Here is a 19,370-nt window from a genome sequence, read left to right as displayed (position 1 = left end):
GCTCCTGATGCTCAACTTGCGCCCGGCGCTGCACAGGCCGGAACGGCCGCCCCACCAGCAGGGGTCGTGACTCCGTTGATACCCATGGCCCTGCCGTACATCCCCGGAGCAAAGTGGCTTCCCCAGTTCGACAGAGACATTTTTGTGAACCGGCGGGATGTTGAGCCCGAGCTAGGACAGGGCCATCCCGACCGGAAGCTGTACCCCGGTGACCGTCTCACTTACACTCGGCACCATGGGGAACGTGGGTGGTATGCCCTCCAGGTGTACCGTGTAATCAAGGACACACCCCCGCAGGACATGGCTGATGACCCAGCCAGTCCAGCAAAAAACAAAAGTACCCCAGGTGGGGATCCCATTACTAAGCCTAGTAAATGGGACTGAACATTGTGTATATAGTCACCCGTAAGGATATAGGAGTTAAGAATGTTTTTCTTATTGTGTGCATAATTACCCGTCAGGGTATACAGACTTCAGGCTGAGGACTGTGAACAGCCAAAAACTGATTTTGTATATAGTTCTGCACTTCTTAAAGTGCTCTCTATTGGTTTTATAAGTGCAATCAAGTGACCTCAGAAGAAAAACCCGTTTGGCGTAGTGGAAGTCGTGGTCCAGCACCAGGGTCACCTATGCTCTGCAGCCACGCCCAGGGCCTACGTTGAGGGTTTGCGGACGGGTCCCTCATGTTGCTATTTTTGCACCTGTTTTAAAAGGAAAAAGGACACCCTGTTACAGAATGTTATTAAAAAGTGTTTATGATGTTATGATAACCTGTAACGTTCAAGAAAAAGTGCCTCCCATAAAGGGAAGAAATGTTATGTTTTATGATCTTGTATGTGAAGCATCTAAAAATTTGTATGTCTGTAATATACCCCGTTTTACTCTGTTCCAGCCCGCGGACGTGCTGTTTTACCAGGGGGGAGTGTGGCGCCCCTGAGGGTTCAGTCGCCACAGAGGTACTGCACCTCACCCAGAGGTGTGGTGACTCCTTCTCTCAGGTAAGGAGGGAGTGCTGCCCGGAACCCCAACACCTGCATCAAACACTACACTGCCCCAAGCCGGCTGGAAGGGCAAGATGCAATGTGTTTCCTGCTGAGCCCTGTCCCTGGCTGGAGTGGGGGGAACCCAAAGGTAGGGGGAACCAGTAGTGGGTGTGGGTGGAGGAAGCAGCTTAGGGGAGCACTTTGACAGTAGGTATAAAATGGAAGCCATCTTAGGGGGGCAGGGGAGAGCAGTCAGTGAGAGGAGAGACTGAAGACAGTCTGGGAGCAGAGTCTCTTAGGAGCTCTGCTCCACAAGTAGGGCCTATTGCTAGAGGCCCAGGAGGGGAGCAGAGGAGGAAGGCTCCGATCCATAGAAGGGATCCCAGGGGGTACGGCGAGTGCAGGACGGCACCCGTACGCCCCGAATCTGTCTAAAGACAGAGGGATCAGGCTGCAAGAAGGGGACCGGCCCCTGGACCAGCCGTGTTACTCCAGCTTCTGGCTTTTATAGTTCAGTTGCCAAAGCCTCATTCTAATCTCCGTGAGGGTCAAGCAGGTCGGTCCGGGAACTCCAGTTAGACAGGAGGGACTTCAGAGCACCCGAGCGGGACTGAGAGTGGGGAAGCGCAGGGCAGGAGGGAGAAGACCCAGCGTGAAGTCGGTCTAGAGAGGAACACAAGAAAGCGGGGTTCCGTCAGGTGCTCCTAACCTACCTGAGGAAGAGCTGAACCCCCGGTCTGGTGAACGCAGTGCGACGTGGGAGGCTGTAAGCTGGACAGTGCAACCTGAGGAACTTAACAATTGTGAGTAAAGACTCGGATGACTGCACCGCACTGCCTCCGTCCCTTATTTAAGCTGCGCCATCTTTCCCCCTGCACTACAACACCCAGCGCAACCAACTATATCTACACTGCCCTGGAGCTAGCTCTTCCTGTGGAGAGCCACACCATCCCTGCTGCAATAACATCAGCTTCAGAGGACTGCTCCGCAGCGGTGGCTCCCTTTAGCCGCATTCCACAGGTGGCATCACGAACACTTCCTAAAACTACAAACCCCTTACAAATATCATTCCCCTTTTTGTTGACCGCCCTGGGCCACGGACCGGGCCAGCCACCGTGATATCCCCCCCCCCAGCATGTACCGGCCCGGCACCGGGTACCCCACGGCCCAGGGGGCGTGTCACATTATTCTCTCAGAGAAAAGTTTTCCCTCCATCAGTTTAATATTTCTGGACTGGGCATAGCATTTGCTGTACTAACAAGTGAAGAGAACTCTGCTCCAGCCGCCATGGACAATAACAATGCTTGTCTCATGAGGAGAGAACCATTACTTCCATATGCACAATATACTGTGAACTTTGCCTGTTAGAGATACTGTAACCTGTTACCTCAATCAGTAAAATTGTTATGTTTACAAGTTCACCTGTGTGTCTGGCTGAGGGAAGCGTTGAGGGGTCCCGCAACCCGCTACAGCTACCTTGACACCATTATCTGCTGCCAGTGAGACTACACACTTCAACTGGCCCTTCTGCAACATCTGGCACCTCCCCAGTGGCCCACTACATAAGGAGATTTAGAGGACATGCAATGCTCCTCTGGGAAATTAAATATGAAAATTGTCTCTTCAGAGAAGAAGAGAACTTGAACTCTAGTGCCACCTATTGGAAGTAACAATCCTAAAAGTTAATAAATATTGACCCTTTAACGATTCTTGAAATATAACTTATTGTAAAACCCAAGCCAAAATCTCAATTTGTGTTTCAGAGTATTCCCCTCCTCAGTACAAAGCAAGAGATCTGATCTAGTTGTATGAGAGGCCCCTAATTGAGTTCTATTAAGTTGCCCATATTAAGTGAACAGAAATTTGAACTAGAGGTTCACACAATTGTTCAATGCTTAATTTACTCAGTTCTGTCATATCAATCAATTATACCACCTTGTGTATACTAAAACAACCCATATTCTGTGCCAAATCTGAAAGTATTAACCATGTTTGTCAAGAACACTGCCCACTTACTGCACACATGACTCAGATGTGACTGTAAAGGGAAACTCCACTTCTTACACTCACTTGTCCACTTACCTATCACAATAGGTGAACAATGAGCTAAACTCAGCCAACAGCCAGTTCACACATTCACACCACACTTATTGCTGCAACCATTCTTCCTTTTGATAGGCAAGCATGACGCCTGCTGTGGGTAACACATCAGGATACACGCCACTCAGCTTTCACAAGCATCTGATAGGCACTCTTCTTGCACTCGGACATACAGAGGGTAACAAAACCAGGCTATTTGTTTCCTCTTCAAGGTTGTTGATACATTTAGAGAAGCAAGGAACAAACTCATTACATTTTCGATTTAATATATAAAAACAGTACAGTGCTTAAAAAGTTACAAAATGATGAAATAATAAAAGAACATACACAAAAACAGAATAAAACAAAATGGGGTAAATAAAGAACGCCTTTACAGATTAGATCAATGAGGGATTTTTTGCAGAGGAGAGTACTGCAGAAATTAGGACATTCTTCTGAGTCTGACTATGAGGTTTTTAAAACAGATATTATGAAGGGTTTCATGCCTAGTCAGATGAGAGGAGGGTGGCTTATTGTATGCACTGAACATGATAGCAAAGACATAAATTAGAATTAAATCATATTTTCCTATAGGAACCATTTTAGTGGAATAATATGACGGACATATTTTTGAGCATATTTTTTATCTATATCCTAGACACATAAAACTTGACTATGATATATCTATATATCGGGTTAACATTAGATTTCTGTGGTTTCCCAAGGTTGAAAACTCTAGCGCTTAAACGCACAAAAACAATTATATATCCCGATCACAGATATATTGGATGGGAGAGATATCAGATTATTATTAATATGACATGGAAATATTGCATTTTTATTGTCATATGATTTCTCAGATATGAGCTAGTGATGACCTTTCTGTCTTCAGGGCAATTATCTTCACAATGGATGTGGCACCTATTTGCTAACAAGGTAGTTAACAGTAAAAGCTTTGCTCTTCCAGAAACTGTCAGCTTTTCCCAAATTAATTTACCTAACACAGGAGATGCTGTCAAGTGTCTAGTGATATTGGATTTATTAATCTCATCCATAAGGCCTCTAAAACAACTTGTGTCTGTTTAAAGTGGCAGTAACTAATAAGCTTTCTATTCCAATGAATGTAAATAAGAAAAAGTAAATTGGCGCCAGAGTTTTTTGAATTTCATTAGTCTGCGTCTGTCTACATTTAAAAGAGATCTACAGGTGCATCTCACTAAATTAGAATATATCATCAAACATTCATTATTAATTTATTTCAGTTCTTCAATACAAACAGTGAAACTCATATATTATATAGAGTCATTACAAACAGTGTGATCTATTTCAAGTGTTTATTTCTGTTAATGTTGATGATTATGGCTTACAGCCAATGAAAATACAAAAGTCATTATCTCAGTAAATTAGAATACTTTATAACAACAGCTTGAAAAATGTTTTTAAAATCCGAAATGTTGGCCTACTGAAATGTGTGTTCAGTAAATGCACTCAATACTTGGTCGGGGCTCCTTTTGCATCAATTACTGCATCAATGCGGCGTGGCATGGAGGCGATCAGCCTGTGGCACTGCTGAGGTGCTATGGAAGCCCAGGTTGCTTTCATAGCAGCCTTCAGCTCGTCTGCATGTCTGGTGTCTCTCATCTTTCTCTTGACAATACCCCATAGTTTCTCTGTGGGGTTAAGGTCAGGTGAGTTTGCTGACCAATCAAGCACAGTGATACTGTTGTTTTTAAAACAGGTATTGGTACTTTTGGCATTGTGGAAAGGTGCCAAGTCCTGCTGGAGAATGAAATTTCCATCTCCAAAAAGCTTGTTGGCAGAGGGAAGCATGAAGTGCTCTAAAATTTCCTGGTAGACTGCTGCGCTGACTTTGGTCTTGATAAAACACAGTGGACCTACACCAGCAGATAATATGGCTCCCCAAACCATCACTGATTGTGGAAACTTCATACTAGACCTCAAACAGCTTAGATTGTGTGCCTCTCCGCTCTTCCTCCAGACTCAGGGACCTTGATTTCCAAATGAAAATTGGAATTCTGGGACCTTGTGGAGTGTGTCAATGACTGCCTTCTGGCCATCTCTCAAGTCAGCAGTCTTCCCCATGATTGTGGAACCTACTGAAACAGACTAAGAGACCTTTCTAAACGCTTTAGGAAGACTTTGCAGGTGTTTTTTGTTAATTATTTTAATTTACTGAGATAATGACTTTTGTGTTTTCATTGGCTGTAAGCCATAATCATCAACATTAAGAGAAATCAACATTTGAAATAGATCACTCTGTTTGTAATAACTATATCATATACAGTATGTATGTCACTATATATATATAATTTTTTTTTGAACTTTCACTTCAAACATTGGGTAATACTAAAAATAAAGTACCTTTGTTCAAGAGTTGCTGGCCTTCTTCCCTCAGTGACCACATCAACATCATCATACACTTCATCTGAAAAAAAATACAATGACATGAATGCTGTTTTGTTGCACCCATCCCACACAAAATGTGAATCCAAATATACAGTACAGACAAAGTTTGGACACACCTTCTCATTTAAAGATTTTTCTGTATTTTCTTGACTATGAAAATTGTACATTCACACTTAAGGCATCAAAACTATGAATTAACACACGTGGAATTATATACTTAACAAAAAAGTGTGAAACAAATGAAAATATGTCTTATATTCTAGGTTCTTCAAAGTAGCCACCTTTTGCTTTGATGACTGCTTTGCACACTCTTGGCATTCTCTTGATGAGCTTCAAGAGGTAGTCACCGGAAATGGTCTTCCAACAATCTTGAAGGAGTTCCCAGAGATGCTTAGCACTTGTTGGCCCTTTTGCCTTCACTCTGCAGTCCAGCTCACCCCAAACCATCTCGATTGGGTTCAGGTCTGGTGACTGTGGAGGCCAGGTCATCTGGTGTAGCACCCCATCACTCTCCTTCTTGGTCAAATATCCATTACACAGCCTGGAGGTGTGTTTGGGGTCATTTTCCTGTTGAAAAATGAATGATGGTCCAACTAAACGCAAACCGGATGGAATAGCATGCCGCTGAAAGATGCTGTGGTAGCCATGCTGGTTCAGTATGCCTTCAATTTTGAATAAATCCCCAACAGTGTCACCAGCAAAGCACCCCCACACCATCACACCTCCTCCTCCATGCTTCACGGTGGGAACCAGGCATGTAGAGTCCATCCGTTCACCTTTTCTGCTTCGCACAAAGACACTGTGGTTGGAACCAAAGATCTCAAATTTGGACTCATCAGACCAAAGCACAGATTTCCACTGGCATTGACCTGGTCTCTAATCTGAGCTGCTGTTAATGTTAGAACCCTCCTGTTAGTTTTTGCTATCTTGTGTTTTGCGGTCACGTGACCAGCTGCCTATATATTCTAGCTCCGCTCTTCTGGCTTTGCTGGACTTCAGTGTTTTTTGCCTGTCTCTCTAGCCAGGTACTTCGGTGCCTACCTCTAATACTTTTTGTCAGTTTGTCTTTTTGCTCTGCAACAACTTCTGTTAGGAGGTGTCCCATTTTTGCCCCAGTCCTTAGTTCTTTTAGGGACCCCTCCCTTTATTCTATAGGTCTCCGTTCAGACTAGCCAAGGACGAAGGCGGGTCTGTTCACAAGGCACAGGCTGCCCGCTACATCGTAGGGATTCAGCTTAGTCTTACTGTAGGGACAGCTTTTCCCATTCTTTCCTTAGTTTATGATGCAGATCATAACAGTAAGTCCAGCCCAAAAAAAAAACTAAAAGGAAAGAAATTCGGGGATCAGTAAGGTCTCCATCTAGGAGTTGGCTCAACGCCTGCAGGGATGGTCTCTGGAGGTGGCCGAGCTTCAGCAGCATGCGAGTAGCTGTCCTGGAGCGCATTTTGTGGAACCGAAGGTAGGACTGCCTGATGTTTTTTATGGTAAACAGCAAGATTTTTTTTCCTTTAAAAATTCTTATTTGTTATATTTTCGTTTGAGACCAAGATCCTCTGGGAATGAATCACAGCGCATTGGTTTTATTATGTCACTTTTGCGCAATGAACCACAGGGGTGGGCCTTTTCTCTCCAGCCTAATGATCCGTGTTTAAGTTCTGTTGAAGAATTTTTTTCTGCTATGGGGCTATTATATGACGATCCTGATCAAATCTCATCTGCTGAATCAGAACTTAGACGTTTGAATCAGGGGTCTGATGATGTTGAAAATTATTGCACACACTTTAGAAGGTGGGTTTCAGAAGTTAAGTGGAATGATTCGGCGCTGAAAAGTTTATTTCTTGCTGGTCTGAGTGAAAGGGTTAAGGATTTGGTAATTGCATTCCCTACACCTGAGACTCTGCAGGAAGCTATGCAGTTAGCTGTTCGTGTGGACAGGAGAATAAGGTCCAGGGTCAATGATGTAAAAACTCCTGTAACTTCAGGTCCTAGTTTCCAGAAAATCTGCTCTGACAGCGGAGAACCAATGGAGGTTGGGGCGATGTCACTCCGCTCTCAAGAAAGAGATCGGAGATTTGCCGAAGGTTTGTGTCTTTATTGTGGTAAAGCTGATCATTTGATTAAGTATTGTGAGCGTCGTTTAAGTAAAGAAAAAAAAAAGGTCAGTTACGCCTGTATAGCTTGTTTACGCTCTGCAGGAGTGTTCCTTTCTGGGTGTACTACTCTGCAGGGAGATTTGATTGAATTTCAGGTATTTGTGGATTGTGGTTCAACACTTAATGTGATTGATAAAGGGTTTTTGGAAAAACTTAAATTGAAATCCAAACCTTTGTCATCTCCTATTTCTGTGGTTGCAATTGATAACACTCCTTTGAAATGTATTACTCACAAGACTGCTGCATTTCCTCTCACTATCAATGGAGGTCACCAAGAAATTTTGGACTTGGTTGTTTTGGATAATTTGCCCTCTCCAGTTGTTCTAGGATTGCCTTGGTTAAAACTGCACAATCCTTTGTTGGACTGGTCTACTAATGTGATTAAGTCTTGGAGTCCGAAGTGCTATGATAAATGTTTTAATGGTCGCATTGCGGCTGTGGAAAAAGGGGAATTACCAGTACCTATTCAAAATTTTTGGAGGGTTTTTTCAGAGGAGGAGTCGCAAGTTTTACCTCCTCATAGGGATTATGATTGCGCCATTGAGTTTGTTCCAGGTGCTACTCTTTCCAAAAGTCGCTTGTTTAATCTGACTATCCCTGAAAGAAAGGCCTTGGAGGAGTACATAGAGACTAGCCTGGCTGCTGGGCACATTAGACCTTCTAAGTCGCCTGTGGCAGTCGGATTCTTCTTTGTTAAAAAAAAGGACGGCGGTTTACGTCCATGTCTGGATTTTCGTGAAATTAATAAGATTACCGTACGCAATTCCTACCCATTGCCATTAATTCCTGACTTGTTTAACCAGTTAGTGGGGGCCAAGTGGTTCTCCAAAATTGATCTCCGGGGGGCATACAATTTGTTACGTGTGAAGGAGGGTGATGAATGGAAAACTGCTTTTAACACTCCGGTAGGTCATTTTGAGAATCTGGTGATGCCCTTCGGTCTTACCAATGCACCTGCATTTTTTAGAGCCTTATTAATGACATCCTGAGACCTTTGATTGGTAAGAATGTGGTTGTGTATTTGGATGACATTTTGATTTATTCAACAGATTTAGAGTCCCATTGGCAGAGTGTACGTGAAGTTTTGCAGTTATTGAGTGATAATTCACTCTTTGCTAAGCTGGAGAAATGTGAGTTCGCTGTGCAGAAAATTAGTTTTTTGGGCTACATTGTCTCCAGCAAGGGCTTTGAGATGGACCCTGTGAAGGTTCAGGCTGTGCAGGAATGGCCTAGGCCTATTGGTTTGAAATCTATACAGAGGTTTTGGGGTTTTGCCAATTATTACAGGAAATTCATTAAGAATTTTTCTGTAATTGTTAAACCTCTAACCGATCTCACCAGGAAAGGTGCGAATACGACCCAGTGGACTACTGAAGCCATTGAAGCATTTAAGTATCTCAAAGAGAGGTTCAGTTCTGCCCCTATCCTTATACATACTGATGAGACCAAGCCTTTTTTGGTCAAGGTCAATGCTTCGTCAGTGGGGGTCGGAGCAGTTTTGTCTCAGGAGACCAAGGGTGGAGAACAACCTTGTGCCTTCTTTTCGAAAAAATTTTCGGAAACCGAACTGAATTATGATGTTGGAAATCGGGAGTTGCTGGCTATTAAACTTGCGTTTGAACACTGGCGTCATTTTTTGGAAGGCGCTAGATTTCCTATTCAGGTTTTCACAGATCATAAGAATTTGATCTATCTGGATGCTGCCAAGCGCTTGAATGCCCGTCAAGCTAGGTGGGCACTTTTTTTTTCTCGGTTTCATTTTTCTGTTACCTATATCCCTGGTACTAAGAACGTTAAAGCCAATGCTTTATCTCGCAGCTTCTCTCCTACGGTCAGTGCCGAGGAGGAGGAGAGCATTTTGCAGAAAGGAGTTGTGGTGGCGGCATTGGACTCCGATTTGGAGAATGGGATTCTGAATGCTCAAGATGATGCTCCATCTAACACTCCCCATGGGAGCTTGTTCGTGCCTAGAGCCTTTAGGAGAGATTTGTTTGTGGAGTGTCATGAGTCTCGGTTGGCAGGTCATCCAGGAGTTTCGGAGACTAAGAGACTGATCAGTCGCAGTTTTTGGTGGCCTGGATGGCAGAAGGAAGTCATCAAGTGGGTGCGTCAGTGTACTGTGTGTGCTAGGTCAAAGGCTTCACATACTCCTGCTGCGGGGTTGCTTTGCCCTCTGGAGGTTCCTAGTGCACCTTGAACGCATCTCACTATGGATTTTATTATTGCTCTTCCTGTGTCTGAGGGTTTTACTGTCATCTGGGTGGTCGTAGACCGTTTTAGTAAGATGTGTCATTTGGTTCCATTCATTAAGTTGCCCTGCGCCAAGACACTCGCTAAGGTGTTTGTTAAGGAGATTGTCAAGCTCCATGGCGTTCCCATGGATATTGTTTCTGATAGAGGACCTCAGTTTGTGGCTCGCTTTTGGCGTGCTTTTTGTGACAGGTTGGGAGTTCATTTGTCATTTTCGTCTGGTTATCATCCTGAGTCAAATGGACAGACTGAAAGAAAGAACCAGGATGTTGAACAGTTTTTGCGTTGTTTTGTAGCAGACAATCAAGAGGTGTGGTCTGAGTTTCTGCCTCTCGCAGAATTTGCTCTTAACAATCATACATCCTCCTCTGCTGGGTGTTCTCCTTTTTTTTGTTGTACTGGGAGACATCCGTCTTTTGGTTCGTTCTCCAAATTGGGGTCGGCGGTGCCGGAGGAGGAGAATTTCTCCGGTGATTTGGAGAGAGTTTGGACTAATGTACGTTGTAACCTGCAAGAGGCTAACAAGAAGTCCAAGAAGTATTTTGACAGAAAACGTAAAGAGGTTTTGTTTACTGTGGGTGACATGGTTTGGTTGTCCTCGAAGAATTTGCGGTTGAGGATTCCCTCTAAAAAACTGGGTCCTAAGTTTGTGGGTCCATTTAAAGTGCTTCAGGTTGTTAACCCATCTGCTGTCAGGTTGGATGTCCCTACTTCCTGGAAGATTAATCCTGTGTTTCATGTTTCCTTGTTGAAACAGGCTGACGTTTCTAATAGGGACGCCACTGTCACAGTTCCTCCTGTGGTGGAAGACGGTGAATATGAAATTTCTCGTATTTTGAATTCAAGATGGCATAGAGGGAAATTACAGTATCTTGTCTCCTGGAAGGGTTTCGGTCCCGAAGACAACTCCTGGGTAAAGACGGATGATGTCTCTGCTCCTAGGCTTGTTAAAGCTTTCCACAGGAGGTTTCCTGACAGGCCTGGGCCTGGAGGATCCGGAGGATCCTCATAGAAGAGGGGGTACTGTTAGAACCCTCCTGTTAGTTTTTGCTATCTTGTGTTTTGCGGTCACGTGACCAGCTGCCTATATATTCCAGCTCTGCCCTTCTGGCTTTGCTGGACTTCAGTGTTTTTTGCCTGTCTCTCTAGCCAGGTACTTCGGTGCCTATCTCTGTCTAGTTTGCTTGGTTCTCTGGGACCTCTAGTACTTTTTGTCAGTTTGTCTTTTTGCTCTGCAACAACTTCTGTTAGGTGTCGTCCCATTTTTGCCCCAGTCCTTAGTTCTTTTAGGGACCCCTCCTTTTATTCTATAGGTCTCCGTTCAGGCTAGCCGAGGATGAAGGCGGGTCTGTTCACAAGGAACAGGCTGCCCGCTACATCATAGGGCTTCAGCTTAGTCTTACTGTAGGGACAGCTTTTCCCATTCTTTCCTTAGTTTATGTTGCAGATCATAACAGTTAACCTGCGATTTCTGAGGCTGGTGACTCGGATAAACTTATCCTCAGAAGCAGAGGTGACTCTTGGTCTTCCTTTCCTGGGGCGGTCCTCATGTGAGCCAGTTTATTTGTAGCGCTTGATGGTTTTTGCAACTGTACTAGGGGACACTTTCAAAGTTTGCCCAATTTTTCAGACTGACTGACCTTTATTCTTAAAGTAATGATGGCCACTCGTTTTTCTTTACTTAGCTGCTTTTTTCTTGCCATAATACAAATTCTAACAGTCTATTCAGTAGGACTATCAGCTGTGTATCCACCAGACTTCTGCACAACACAACTGATGGTCCCAACCCCATTTATAAGGCAAGAAATCCCACTTATTAAACCAGACAGGGCACACCTGTGAAGTGAAAACCATTTCCGGTGACTACCTCTTGAAGCTCATCAAGAGAATGCCAAGAGTGTGCAAAGCAGTCATCAAAGCAAAAGGTGGCTACTTTGAAGAACATAGAATATCAGACATATTTTCAGCTGTTTTGTTAAGTATATAATTCCACATGTGTTCATTCATAGTTTTGATGCCTTCAGTGTGAATGTACAATTTTCATAGTCATGAAAATACAGAAAAATCTTTAAATGAGGTGTGTCCAAACTTTTGGTCTGTACTGCACAGTCATTGCCGAAAATGTTGGCACCCTTGAAATTGTTCCAGAAAATTATGTATTTCTCCCAGAAAATTATTGCAAATACACGTTTTGTTATACACATATGTATTTCCTTTGCGTGTATTGGAAGACAAAAAAAACTGAAAAAAGGCAAATTGGACATAATTTCACACAAAACCCTAATATTGGGCTGGACAAAAATGTTGGCACCCTCAGCTTAATATTTGGTTGCACACCCTTTGAAATAAATAACTGAAGCCATTCGCTTCCTATAATCAACTGGTATTTTGGACCACTCTGCTTTTGCAAACTGCTCTCGGTCTCAGTTGAAGGGTGCCTTCTCCCAACAACAATTTTAAGATCACTCTACAGGTGTTCAATGGGATTTAGATCTGGACTCATTGCTGGCCACTTCAGAACTCTCCAGCCCTTTGTTTCCATCCATTTCTGGGTGCTACTTGAAGTGTTTGTCACGCAGTGTAGGAAAGACAAAGTGCAACACGAAGGGATGAGGGGAAGGGAGCCCAGACGCTAAAGGACAGAGGGGGTGGATACCTCCTAGGCTGATCTAATATCACCCTGTCCTTCCCTATCATCCTTATATTGGTTGCTCACCAATCGCTGAACAGGAACCTAAAACTCTGTCTCTCCCTAGAGCTAGGGTCTGGCTAGGGAACGGGAGGATGAGCGCTAGTCAGTCCCTATTAACACTAAAGACAGCAAGGGGAGACAGACACGGGGGAAGTAGCTTAGCTTGAGCCGACATCAGAGAGATTGCACACACTTCCTCTTAGCACCAGAGAGGAAGATCTGTACTTGCTCCAAGCCCTCACAAGGGGTCATGTGAATATCATCGGCGCCTCCCTATTGCAAAGTGAAGATATTCATACACCCAGGCCAGGGTGCTAATTAGCGAGAGGAAGGTAGCCGCTGGGTCCTAGAGTGAGACAGATCTAAGAAGGTGTCTGTAATGCCAAATATAGAGATCCCCTGCAACCAAGTGCAGGGTGACTGTCTGTCACATCTGACACACCTGTGACAGTACCCCCTCCTCTACGAGTGGCCTCCGAAAACTCAGGACCAGGTTTCTCAGGATAAGAGGTGTGGAAAGAACGAACCAACCTGGGAGCATTCACCTCTGATGCTGAAACCCACATCATTTCTTCTGGACCATAACCCTTCCAGTGCACCAAGTTGTCACGAGTGTGTCAGAAGTGACAGACAGTCGCCCTGCAGTTGGTTGCAGGAGATCTCTAAATTTGGCATTACAGACACCTTCTTAGAGGCTGTCTCTCTGGAACCAAGGGGCAACCTTCCTCTGACTAATTAATACCCAGGCCTGAGTGTATAAATACCTGATGTCTGCTAGAGGGAGGTGCCAGCAATACTCACGTTATCCTTTGTGAAGGCTCAGAGCAAGTGCATTACTTCATCTCTCTGAAGTCGACTAAAGCTAAGCTATCTTCCCTTGTTTGTTCTTCCTTGTTGTTTTTAGTTGTCAGCTTTAGCGCTCATCCCCCTCTCTTCCATAGCCAGGACCTAACACCAGGGAAAGACAGGGTGAGGTTTGCGTGCAGCGATTTGTAAATAACCAATATAGGGACTTTAGTGGAGACAGGGTGATATTAGATCAGCCTAGGAGGTCTTCACTTCCCCCTTTCCTTAGTGTTTGGGCTCCCTTTCCCTCTTCCCTTTGTGTTGCGCTAAGTCTTTCCCACACCTTGCTTGACACAAGTATTGTAGGGAACGACGCTGGAGACGAGAATCTACAATCCTCGAAATCTGAAACTCCAAATTACCATGAACCATTATTGGGGGCGTTGGTAGGGGTGAGGGCTCAAAAGGTTCCACATATTTTTTGAGTAAGGACCTGTGGAAAACATTGTGGACCTTAAGGGCCTGAGGAAGCTCAAGACGAAACGCTGCTGGGTTAATGAAGGTGGCTATTTTATAGGGACCAATAAACCTAGGTCCCAGCTTCCAAGAAGGGACTTTCAACTTGATATTCCTGATAGACAACCACACAAAGTCATACACATGCAGGTTCGGACCTGGCAAGCGTTTTCTATCAGCCATACGTTTATACCTGTCTCCCATGATCTTTAAATTTCTCAGGACCCCACGCCACACCGAGGAGAGCGACGAAGAAAAACGTTCCTCCTTAGGAACTCCTCAAGCTCCTCTCCCACTAAAGGTACCAAATTGTGGGTAGTAACCGTATGCTTTAAAGAACGGTGACCTGCCAGTGGATTCTTGACGATGATTATTAATGGCAAATTCTGCCAGCGGTAAGTATGATGCCCAATTCTCCTGATTTTCGGAGACAAAACAATTGAGGTAGGTCTCCAAATTCTGATCGACATGCTCGGTCTGTCCATTCAGCTGAGGTTGGAAGGCAGAGGAAAAGGACAGCTGCACCCCCAGTCGAGAACCGAATGCCTTCCAGAACTTGGAAACAAACTGGGTTCCCCGATCAGACACCACATCAGAGGGAACCCCGTGAAGCTTCACAATCTCATTTATGAACACCAGAGCAAGTGTCTTGGCATTTGAAAGTGCAGGTAATTTGACGAAGTGAACCACTTTACTGAACCTATCTACTACCACCAAAACCACCACTTTTGCCTGCAGAAACCGGTAGGTCAGTAATAAAATCCATGGACAAGTGTGTCCATGGCCTACTAGGGATAGGTAGCGGAAGAAGAGTACCAGACGGACGGGTATGCAAAACCTTAGAACGCGAGCAAATACTACAAGCAAATACGTGTTCAATCACATCCCGATGTAACCCCGGCCACCAAAAACGACGAGAGAGGAGGTTTGCGGTTGCCTTGCCACCTGGATGCCCAACAAGCACAGAGTTATGATGTTCCTTAATTACTTTGCGGCGCAGATTAGATGGTACCCCAATAACCTTCCTGAAGGGCAGGAGGCAGGGGCATTCCCCTGAGCCTCCAACACCTCACCCTCCAACACCTCACCCTCCAGTTCAGGATACAGTGCCAAAATTACTACCCCTTTCTGTAATATCGGGGCAGGGTTCTCATGGTCACCACCACCAGGGAAGCTCCGGGACAAAGCATCAGCCTTGACATTTTTGACCCCTGGACGAAAAGTGACAACAAAATTGAACCTAGTAAAAAACATGGACCATCTTACTTACTTAGGGTTGAGACGTTTAGCTGACTGGAGATATGATAGGTTCTTATGGTCAGTAAAAACAGTAATAGGATGGACAGCTCCCTCCAACCAATGTCGCCATTCTTCGAACGCCAATTTGATCGCCAAAAGTTCCCTATTACCCACGTCATAATTTCTCTCAACCGAAGACAATTTTTTTTTAGAAAAGAAGGCGCATGGATGCTATTTACCAGGGGACGGACCCTGAGACAACACAGCCCCAACCCCCACATCTGACGCATCAACTTCCACAAGAAAGGGTTGACTGAGTATAGGTACAGTGGCAAAATGATTCTTTAAGGAAGAAAAAGCCTGGAGGGAGGCATTTGACCATTTGAAAAATCAGACCCTTTCTTAGTCGTGTCAGTAAGGGGTTTCACAATTACTGAGTAATATTTGATGAATTTCCGGTAAAAATTAGTAAAGCCCAGAAAATGTTGTAGAGTCTTCAGGTCATCGGGACGGTCCCAATCAAGGACTGCACAGATCTTCCCCGGATCCATCCGAAAACCTGAAGATGACAACAAGTACCCCAAAAACTGCACCTCCTGAACAGCAAAAACACATTTATCCAGTTTGGCATAACGTTTGTTATCCCCTTAATATCTGGAACACCTGTTTAACATGCCCCTGATGTGTCTCAAAATCAGGTGAGGAAACCAAAATATCGCTCAGATAGACCATCACAAATCTCCCCACCAAATGATGGAAAACATAATTTATAAAATGCTGGAAACCGCAGGTGCATTGGTCATACCGAAAGGCATAACCAGACTCTCGAAATGCCTTTCAGGGGTATGGAATGCTGTTTTCCATTCGTCCCCTTCTCGGATTCTAACCAGATTATAGACTCCCCTTAAATCCAGCTTGGAGAATACCTTAGCTCCTACAACCTGGCTGAACAAATCAGGAATCAGAGGAAGAGGGCATTGATCATGGATGATAATTTGATTTAATTCCTGGAAATCTAAACAGGGACGTAGACTGCCATGTTTTTTCTTCACAAAGAAGAACCCTGCCGCCAAGGGCGAAGATGAGGGTCTCATATGTCCCTTCTCCAGATTTTCCGCAAAGAAATCCTTCATGGTTTGTCTCTCAGAGCCAGAAAGATTATACAGTCTGGACTTCGGTAGTTTAGCTCGAGGTGTCAGGTTAATAGGACATTCATAAGCATGATGAGGAGGCAAATCCTTACACCACCTCTCAGAAAAAACGTCCTCAAAACCAGATAGAAAAGCAGGTAATATTTCCGTAGAGACAGTAGCAAGAGAAATATCTAAAACAGTTCTCATGGCAGTAATCTCCCCATTCAACAATCTCCCTGGCTTGCCAATCCACCAACGGATTATTCACCAGCCAGGGAAGACCCAAAACAATAGGTGTGGAAAGACTGTCCAGGTGCCATGGGTGTGTCAGCAGTGACAGACAGTCGCCTTGCAGTGGGTTGCAAGAGATCTCTACATCTGTAATGACAAACATCTTCTTAGAGGCTGTCTCTAGTACCCAGCCCAGATCCTCTGGCTAATTAACACCCGGACCTGGGTGTATAAATACTTGCTGTGTTCCAGAAAGAGGTACCGGCAATATTCATTACTCCTTGTGAAGGCTTTAGCAAGAGCAGTACTTTTTCCTCTCTGGAACTTGAGGACGTGTGGCGAGGCACGCGTGCGGCGATTGGTGAAGAGCCAATATAGGGTCATTTGGGGAGACAGGGTGACACTAGACCAGCCCAGGAGGTCTCCACTCCCCCCTTTCCCTAGAGTCTGGGCTTCCTTTCCCTCTTCCCTGTGTTGCATTAAGTCTCTCCCATACCTTGCGTGACATTATCGCCGGCCGAGCACATTTTGAAAAGGGAAAAAAAAAAAAAAAACTGACATTTTGTTGTTTTTTTTTTCCTCAGTGTGTTTTTGGGTGTGGACTTTTTTTTTTTTCTTTCTCCCTTGGTATGGGTTCAGTTGCAGAGCTCGCAGAGCAGTTCTGCTGTCTGTCTCTGGAGGTGAATAACCTCTGTTGTGAGGTTCAGCATCAGAAGTTACAGGTCGCCAATGTGGGGGTCTCTGCAGGTAGGCCTGTCCAGCCTGAACCCAAGGTTGCCCTCCTTGACAGGTTTTCAGGAGGTAGGGACAAGTGTTTTGTATTTAAGGAGGCATGCAAACTGTATTTTAAACTTCGTCCTTACTCCTCCGGAAATGAGAAGCAACAGGTTGGTATTGTGATCTCTATTGCAGGGAGATCCTCAGTCATGGGCGTTTTCCTTACCGCAGGACTCAGTTTGTCTCCAGTCCGTGGAGGGGTTTTTTGTGGCTCTGGCCCTCATCTATGATGAACCTGACCAAGTCGCCTTGACTGAGTCTAGGCTACGTCGCCTTCAGCAGGGGATTCGGTCAGATGCCTTGGCAGTATTTGAAACCTCTCAGTCCTTGGAGGCTGTCATGTCGTTGGCCATACGCCTTGATAGACGCCTTCGGGATAGACGGATGAGATCACCTTCTCCGGGGCCTTCTTGTCGGGGTTGTGTACCTCTGCCGGGGGAGCGGTCTGGGGTTGAGCCAGTACTGGGGGAGGTGGAGGAACCCATGCAGTTAGGGGGTGTCTCTACATCATACATGTCCATAGGCGTATGTTTTTTTGTGGGAAAAAGGGACACTTTCTTGGGGCCTGTCCTTCAATTTCTAAACAAAAGGAGACTCGGTTAACTCTTGGTAGTCTGGAGTTGGATAAATAAGGGGTTTATTTGTTACCAACTTGCAGTTCCTGCTTTGTCCTGACAGCAGAGGTGGTGCTAGAGAGCAAAACTGAGAAAATTTCTGTGTTTGTTAACAGTGGAGCCGGAGTTAGCATGGTTGATGCTGAGTTTGTGAAGAATGGTCTTGCTTGCTGTGCTTTAGCTGAACCTATTTCCATCTTTGCCATCGACTCGTCGCCACTTCCACAGAAAGCATTTACTCAGATTATACATAATGTAAAACTGAGGGTGGGGTCAGTTCATTGTGAAATAATCCCTTGCTATGTCCTGGACAATCTTCCCACACGCAGGACTGGCATCAGCACCCGGGCAAGTGCCGGGGCCCTGAGCAGGTGGGGGGGGCTCACTCACCATCTGGCACCCCTGCTCGCTATGGGACCTGTGAGCGGTGTGGTGCCGGTGTCAGCGCCCGCTCCCCCCCACTTGCTCAGGGCCCCGACACAATACTTACCTCTCCCCGTGCCTCCGCGGCAGCTCCGGTGTCTTCCGTGGCTGCTGCACTGTGACGTCGCAGGTCAGAGGGCGCGGTGACGTCTTTACACCGCGCTCTCTCCTGAGCCGTCACAGGCGGCGCAGAGCGGGAAGACGCTGGTGCGGGTGAGGAGTCCGGAGCAGCGGCAGCAGGTGAGAAGTGAGGTGAGTATTTGATTTTTTTTTTATATGTATGGAGGCCTGGGGCATTATATGGTGGGGGGACAAGTGACATCCTGCATGGGGCATTATATGGGGGGGGGACAAGTGACATCCTGCATGGGGCATTATATGGGGGGAGAGGTGACATCCTGCATGGGGCATTATAAGGGCGGGGGTGACATCCTGCATGGGGCATTATATGGGGGGGACAGGTGACATCCTGCATGGGGCATTATATGAGGGGGGAGAAGTGACATCCTGCTTGGGCATTATATGGGGAGGAGAGGTGACATCCTGCATGGGGCATTATGTGGGGGCCAGTATTCTGTATGGAGCGTTATAAGGGGGCCAGTATTCTCTATGGAGCGTTATATGGGGGCCAGTATCATCTATGGAGCATTATATGGGGACCAGTTGCCTGTAAGGAGCGTTATATGGGGACCAGTATCCTGTATGGAGCGTTATATGGCGACCAGTATTCTGCATGGAGCATTATATGGGGACCAGTATTCTGCATGGAGCATTATATGGGGACCAGTATTCTGCATGGAGCAATATATGGGGTCCATAATACGGTATGGAGGACTATACTGTCCGGTCTGCACTGTGCATTGAGAGAATTTGCAGGTTTCTGAGCTATTGTAGAATTTACAATAGTTATCGCTCATGTAATGTAAGAAGTGAAATCTTCAGCATTGTACTATATATATATATTTCTCTGCGGTATCTGTGCATCATGAATCGTGGTATGTGTTAAAGGGGTCCACTGAGACTCTTTCGCCCAGGGCCCACAAAAACCTTGAGCCAGCCATGCCCA

General features: G+C 45.3%; 1 protein-coding gene across 6 annotated transcripts in view; it reads right to left on the bottom strand.

Annotated features, from left to right (window-relative positions):
• LOC141167232 (uncharacterized) overlaps positions 1 to 19,370 on the bottom strand; it is a 632,749-nt gene that overhangs the window by 321,920 nt on the left and 291,459 nt on the right. For all 6 annotated transcript variants that reach the window (XM_073654689.1, XM_073654734.1, XM_073654964.1 and 3 more), the window contains one exon: positions 5,445 to 5,508. In XM_073654689.1, coding sequence (XP_073510790.1) covers positions 5,445 to 5,508 — 64 coding nt within the window. The remainder of the gene's footprint in view (positions 1 to 5,444; positions 5,509 to 19,370) is intronic.

Source organism: Phyllobates terribilis, unplaced genomic scaffold (genome assembly GCF_046119375.1).
Source record: "Phyllobates terribilis strain yellow unplaced genomic scaffold, ASM4611937v1 Scaffold_1__5_contigs__length_1240528914, whole genome shotgun sequence".
Lineage (NCBI taxonomy): Eukaryota > Metazoa > Chordata > Amphibia > Anura > Dendrobatidae > Phyllobates > Phyllobates terribilis.
Note: the sequence above shows the minus strand (reverse complement) of the source record. Positions and strands in the feature narration are given on the sequence as shown.